At 39.6% G+C, this 7258-nt stretch overlaps 1 protein-coding gene across 1 annotated transcript; it reads right to left on the bottom strand.

The window, feature by feature from the left end:
• Window positions 1-223: 223 nt before the first annotated feature.
• On the bottom strand, window positions 224-6535 carry mbip (MAP3K12 binding inhibitory protein 1). Its single transcript, XM_076747862.1, has 9 exons — window positions 6382-6535; window positions 5530-5646; window positions 5082-5282; window positions 4399-4495; window positions 3991-4056; window positions 3419-3577; window positions 2828-2925; window positions 563-601; window positions 224-465 (listed from the first exon to the last, which is right to left on the bottom strand). Exons 1-9 carry the CDS (start codon window positions 6505-6507, stop codon window positions 358-360), a joined length of 1011 nt encoding a protein of 336 aa, XP_076603977.1. The 5' UTR covers window positions 6508-6535; the 3' UTR covers window positions 224-357.
• Between the last annotated feature and the right edge of the window lie 723 nt (window positions 6536-7258).

Genomic DNA, 7258 nt, shown 5'->3' with positions numbered 1-7258 from the left:
GGAGGCATCGGTGAGTCCGAGCTGACAGACGCAGATCTGAGTGTGCAGAGATCTCTTCTCTCAGCCTTTCAAATGAGAAACTTTTATAGATTTATTCGAGTAAGAAAACAGTGAAGTAAGATGAAAATCAAATTAATCAGCCCTATTTTCTCCCGTTAAAGGATTGGCCGACTGGAATCAGGCTGCACATCACAGTTAAGAATCGAGATCAGAAACAGTGAGTCCAAGTTTTCATGAGGGAAAAAAAATACCTTTATTTACAGAGGACTTACATCTCAGTTAACTACAAAACTATTTAGAGGATTAGAGTTCTCCTGTCTGTAACGGCCGCGTTGAATGCATCGGTTTGTCGGTGCGTTACAGCGGGCACTCCGTCCCATATCCAGGCCCAAATTCATTCACCCTCTTCAGTAGCGCCGCTTTCACTGCACTGATCTTCTCATCCAGCTCTGTCAGACTGCAGGCCTGAAGGACAAAGTAAGAAAAAAAACTCATGAATTGATCAAAACAGGCTAAGCTCCACTAAGAAAGTGCAGTGAAAGGAACAATGGAAACCACTAACCTGTGCAGGGGATGTCTTTGGTCGCTTGTGCAGGTGACTCTACAAGAAAAAGGAAAAAAAAAAAAAAAAAGCGCATAAGTACACATCAGACTGCTTTAATTAGTGTAATTTCTAAACTGGCTTGAGCTTCAGGAAGCACACTGAGCTACTTTTCTGTTTCCCTCCTTTCTTCGTCTCAAGGACTGAAAAAAGATGTTTTCAAAACTTTTTTCGGGTTTGCTAAAATCCACTTAATTAAATAGAAAGAGGTGAACCTTTGCAAACAAAGCGCAGCAGACACCTGAAGATCATGAGAAATACACTACATATTCATTTAATTTTAAGCTTATTTTAAAGGTATTTTGCCTTTAATGGATGTTTTGAAAATAGAAACAGCAAACAAATGTCCTTTTGAACAGTGAAATCACGTGTGTGCAACGTTCTTCACGAAATATGTTTTTCCTCCAGCGGTTTATTTCTAAGACGCTGCATAATTTGTTAAAGAGCCTCCTTTGCTGTTTAGTGTTAAAATGTTGTTCCTGAAATCGTGGGCCAACTGTGTTCAGCTCTTCAGCAAACACCAAACTACAGTATTTTCAGAAATTGAAAAAAAAGAAGAAAAAAGAAAAAAAAAAAAAAAAAAGTGGTACTCCGAATATAAAAGACCCCATCAGTTTATTCAAAGACACTCGACATCTCTTGCTCCGCTCACACAAACATGCAGTGAGTCAAAAGCAGATGGAGAGCAGCATACTCACAGAAGCAGCATGCGGTGCTGAGAAATACCAGTGTGAAGAGACATGCAGCATCTTAAGCACACTTACTCAGATAACTAAACATACGCTGGACAGACTCCTCAAGATGGGAAATTAGAGTCTGTGTGACTCTGCTGATGTCTGTCGGGCAGAATATAAAGTCGAAGACATTACGTACTGCCATCTTTTGTGTCTGTGCTTCTCTGTGAAGCCTGGTGTGGTGAAAAAGTGCTCGCTGCTCGAGTGAGCGTTCTGCAGTGGCCTAAAAGTTTAAGTAAATCCAACCAAACGCTCTGCATTTTTTGACTCAAATCAATTTAAGTGTAGCTCGAGGAGGGGGATGTGTTGCAATATCAGGGCACATCAAGGGAAACTCCATTAGCGTCACACAGAAACTCCTCTCACTGAGTAGATTTCGTTCTGAAATGATTTTTGCCGACAACAAACCAATATTCTACATGCCAATTCAGGCATCGTACACATTAAGTGTGCCGACTGACACAGAGTGTGTGAAATGGACAATCTAAAAATACTCTAAGAGCTTCGCGCCAGCAAAGTGTGAATCATTGTCTGGAATACTGTCGAATTGTGAATGCAGATTCTGGGGTTCTTTTAAACAAAGTAGCCGAAATACAGGATGCACCTGTACAGAACTGGACCAAACCAAAGAGCCAAAAGGTTAAACAGCACCAATAACATGTGAAGGAGACTTTCCATTTTTAGAAACTATGTTCTTCCTGTACTTGTACTTTACACAGTTATACCATAGTCTATGTCTCATGGTTATTCATCTTAGTCCACACCTTCTGGGACCACAGATGGTTGTCCACACCTCCACAAGCTAAGAGAGACGTTACCAGTAGTAGGCCAGTATTTTTTGTTTTTTTTTACCATCAGTGGCACCATGGAGCGATATTTTTATGAGGCCATCCATTTTTGTTTGTTCTTGTGTGTCATGTACAGTAGGTGGCGCAACATCCTACCAATGACTTCCCACTATTCCACTGGTAACGTGCCAAGAAATGCAGCAATTTGCCAGCAAAGGCTGGAAGGAAAGGAAATGCTCGCAAGTAAACATGAATGTAAACAATGCAGGTTTCTACATTTTCAGGAACACTGCTTTACAAATGTTTCACGAGGGAGGAAACCCAGTCAGCAGTTCTGTTAGGCCTCAAGGACACGTAATATGCATTTGGTAGGAACAGTGAATGTAAACATAACTTCTGTTTGTTTACAGATAGGGCACCTTTAAGCTCACACCAGAGAACTTGCTAAATTCTGGGAGCTCCAGAGTTCAAATGTCTGTGCTGAAGGAAGAGTTTATCTTCTGTGCAGATTAGTTTCTAATTAGTAATTAGTAGTACTAGCAAACTAGTACAAAAGAAACATATCTATAACACAGGTCTAATACAGATGTTGGAATGTGTAGATTACATCCATGACTCTAAGAGCTGTGCATGAGCCCTGACTGAACACTGACTAGTAATTATCAGGTGTCTTTCATGCATCTATTTGAAGCCACAAGACTCACCGTGGACTGAAAGTACTCCGGTGAGAGTCCCTCCAGCTCCAGGATACGATCCTCCAGCTTCTTGAGTCTCTGGTAGACACTCAATGGAACTGGACCCGCTAAGAAAAGGAAAAAAAAAAACACTTGTTGAACAGCCTGAACACTGATGATTTCAGATGTAGAATTTAGTCATGTGTGCTAAATGTTAAACAGAAGCAGCTTAATGTCACAGTGTTAATATCAGGTAAAAACGAATCGCTTGGCTTATTTTTAAACGCTGATTTCATTTCTTATTCAACAAAATGAAGTCGAAATTATACGTTCTACGCGGACTACAATGCCTTCATAATTACATATCACTGTGTTACATTTCCTATGCATTGTAGTAGTATTGCTACCATTTTAAAACCTCTTTTTTTTTAAAATTGCAATTAATTCTGTTTAGTTGAAAATTAACACTTCCAGCCAAGAGCCGCAGTTAAGGTGGAGTTTCGAGTGGAAGTTTTAAAAAGCATCTAATGACACAAGACCCTTTCAGACTCCTAAAATATTCCATACACTGACAGTGAATTTAGTATTAGTAAAACTTTGACGTCTTTGTCGTTCTCTGACCTGATGGAAGTTTCAGGTGAGTCTCGATGTTGTGAAGTCGTTCTTCTATGGCTGCATTTCCGCAGTCTCTTCCCATCAACCCCCTCGACTGCTCCCCAGCCTCTCCTTGACCTCCCCCACCGCGAGTCTGGGGCCCGTAAGTGTTTACCACCCGTGTAACTGGCCAGTGAAACAACAAAACACATACACAGAAGCAGTAACCCAAAATTAACTAGAGCCCAGTTAACAGAGCTGTGTACAAAGCATGCAGACACATAAAGGGGTCCTACAAAACCCCTGACCATTTAGATTAATTTACATTGAAAAATCTGTTGGTCGTTTAATTTGTTCAGCACTTCTTGTCAGCAAGCTGACCCAAAAACAAATGTTTTGTCATGATTCGAATTTAATTTTATTAATTAAACCAAAAATTATAAATTCTTATTAAGTCAAACCTGTGAATTTTTCAAGATGATAACGGTAATTTCATACATTTCAATCAAGCTAATTTCAAAAGTGATGGTTACAGCTCCCTAAATAAAGCTGCTAAGAAATGTCATTTTGACATTAGTGGCAAATATTAATTTTCTTACCTTTTACATGGCTTTTAAAACCGGGGTAAGGAGTGAAAACTGCATCTGTTCTGGCACAGCTGTTTTCTACAGAGAGGAAATCTTGATTTAAAATTTATTTACTGTGTGATGTAAAAACACATTTCTTTATATATAATCTCTTAAATGACATCTATTATCATTAGCGTGTCCTGATTTCTATACATGGTGTTTCACACAAGCTTTGAATTAAAAAAAGGCCCACCGTCTCACGTTTTTCTGGACTAAGCTGGTTGTGTTTTGAGGCCGAGGGTGTTAGCTACTTCAGCCCCACTCTTGGAGCAGTTCAGCCTGACCTCTCGCCTGTGGAAATCAGCTCTCTCCCAAACATTGGCAATCTGTGTGCAGGCTCCCTCTCCACCCTGCCCCCAAACTCGTTCCCATTCTCACCCTGATTGCAGTCGATCACGTTGCAAAACTCGCGTACATTGTTTTCATTGATCTCCATCTGCTTGCGTTCCATAAATGCAGATATTCTTCGCTCAATCTAGGGTAAGAATGGAGAGACAGCACAGATAATAAGATATGATGGATTGATGAGCTCCTGATAGATGTCAAGAATGCAATGAGATTTTTGTTGCCTCCACAAGTCTAACGATCTGAGGCAAACAGGGTGCAGCAATTTACATTACATGTAATGAGAAATGTAGTGGGAAATTATTCCAGGTAGCCAAAAAAGTTGAATTGCTTGCCATCATCACATGATGGAATATGAATACTGTTTGCTTGGCTACCAAAATAAATGCACAACAGAATGGGGCCTCTTGTCCTTCATCCACATGCAATCTCAGAGTAATGAGCATCCACTTCATAATCCATCAAGGACCTGGCCCTCTCTCAAAGCCCTCCAGCAATGTGGTCTGTTCTACCCGACCACAGCACTAAAGAACCCCTGATTCTCTGCTGAACTCGGCTTATCAGATCCCCATCAAGCATTTGCTTCACTGCGGCATGTCATGTGCCCATCCTTGGGAGCAATTACTTATGATTATTCATTTGCTTGACAGAGAGTAAAGAGGGCTCTAAAAATGTCACTGCCAGAACAGCTGACAGATCTGCTGACTGAGACCAACCTCTGACTTCCTGGCTCTGATCTGAACCATGACATCATCAGCCGCCGTCTTGCTTTCCGCAGCCTCTGAGCTGGGAGGATGGTGCTCTGACAGTGCAGTCGTCTGCTCTTTGAGTGACGATGAGGTGACAGCATCGTCTGTTGTGTTGTCTGTTGTATCACCATCAGCATGCACCAGTGTATTTAGGTTTTCTGAAACAGCCTATATAAAGAGTTGGGGCAGAAAGAATTTTAGATGAAGAAACAAAATACTTTAAAATCTACTAACTAACATAGAACAAAGGAGTAATACTTCAACAGTCTTGTGTGAACCGAAATAATGACATATTAGCTATTAATTCAAAGGTGTTTCAGCAAACCCTTTTAGCCTCAACATGCTATAAAATCATGCAATTTAGCCAATGTGAAAATGTAAAAATAAACAATCCTACAGTGTGTGGCCACTTCACCTGTAATTTATTGATATGCTCCTGCAAACACCTGTGCACGTGAGCAACCGGAGGTGACAGAAGATCCACAGCGTCAGTGTTGACTTCTACTCTCAGAGCAGCATCGTTTAATTTGAGCTGAATTTCAAAAAAAAACAAAAACAAAGTGAAGTTACACTGTACTGGACACGAGTGGAAAGCAGACAGCATAGTGTATTCTATTTTGGTAATTAATTAGGGTTAATCATGAGTCACCTTTCACTAAAATAAAGAAGCCAATCATGAGCTCTTATACATGATAAAGGTAGAGAATGTGCATGAGATTTATACATTTTAACAGTGTAGAAATGTAGTGTCAACACACAAATTATGTTTTTCTTGCGTTGTGTACTATTTCCTCCTTTACAAGACAACTTGTAGAAATGAAAATCACATATGTACGGAACAATGCAACCAACCCTACACCATGAACATTAAATGTATAGTTCCTGTGTTAAATACAGGCTGCAAGGAGCAGCTAGAAAAAGAGATGTGTACGGGGTAACGTTAAAAATGACTATAGAGTCGAGGTGAAATTAACAGCTTTTATTTAAATCGATGAGTGGCGAGTTCAGCCATGTCGGAACATGCAGATACAAATGACCTGATAAAGCTTTAAATAAAATAATTGAATAGAAATTCGAGCTCAGTTACTTGGCTCCAACTTGCTTATGAAAAACACAGGCTGAATACTGAGTAGCACTGATTGAAGTGAAAGGCATCGACGTCGTCCTGCTACCCGGGATGCTAAAAACATTAGCATGTAGCTAGCTAACAACTCGGACTGAAACAAGCGTGATTTGGGCTTTCATGGCTCAAACGCGGAAAACCAACCTCTTTCCCGAAGTCTGCGAGCACTGTCAGTATCGCACGCATGCAGTCCCTGTAGCTGGACATTTCACTGAATTCATTAGGACGCCGACGAGCATTATGTCCACTTAGCTTCATTGTCTCCGCCATTGCAGTTCAACGCCTGCGCAATACTGCCGGCTGATTGGTTAAAGTCAGACAGCGTGCGCGAGAGACGAGAGCGAGGCTGCACACGCGCACATACGCATGCGCGCACTCTACAACGGTTAAGACAGTGAAGAATGGTCATGAGGGTAATATCGACGGTAGTTGTTTATAGTATCACAGAATATTTGTTCCTCTATGTTTAGAATTCTCTGTGATAAACAGAAAATAATGTAATTTAATAATCATTTAATTGCTCTTTATTTGGTCCTGTTGGCGTAAGTCTTGTATTTAATCTTATATATTTTTTTTTTCTTCTGCTATTGTTTTTTTTTATTTTTTATCGTTTGTTGGAAGACATATTATTATCACCATCTTAATTTATTTGTTATTAAATATATCGTAATTATATGATATTTTACTTTAGATTGCTACTTCAAAGTTCCTTCAGGACAATAATAATGTTGAATAAGTGGAGTTAAAATACTTAAGCAGAAGCCTGGTAAATAGAAATATGAACAGCACAATGTACTTAAGCATCAACCATAAAAATATTCCTTATGCATAAGTGTTACAATATCACGTATATTATTGAATTATTATTAGTAGTAATGTATTACAGCTAGTGATATTTCCAAAAACTTAATATACTGCTAGTGTGCGGTGTTTGTTTAATAAACTACAAATCATCATATTCTATAAACTGATCAGGTGTTTTGTTGTAACCTATGGAACTATTTATCAGAGGATTAAAGGT

This window comes from Chaetodon auriga, chromosome 14, assembly GCF_051107435.1.
Source record: "Chaetodon auriga isolate fChaAug3 chromosome 14, fChaAug3.hap1, whole genome shotgun sequence".
Taxonomy (NCBI): Eukaryota; Metazoa; Chordata; class Actinopteri; order Chaetodontiformes; family Chaetodontidae; genus Chaetodon; species Chaetodon auriga.
The sequence above is the reverse complement of the archived record's forward strand: the minus strand, read 5'-3'. Positions and strand labels throughout refer to the sequence as shown.

Excerpts from the sequence above, each read along its gene's own strand:
- mbip (XM_076747862.1), bottom strand. The coding sequence starts at position 6,507 with ATGGCGGAGACAATGAAGCTAAGTGGACATAATGCTCGTCGGCGTCCT. Across the intron at positions 5,283-5,529 it reads AGCATATCAATAAATTACAG|GCTGTTTCAGAAAACCTAAA; the intron begins GTGAAGTGGCCA and ends CTCTTTATATAG. Across the intron at positions 602-2,827 it reads CGGAGTACTTTCAGTCCACG|AGTCACCTGCACAAGCGACC; the intron begins GTGAGTCTTGTG and ends TTTTTCTTGTAG.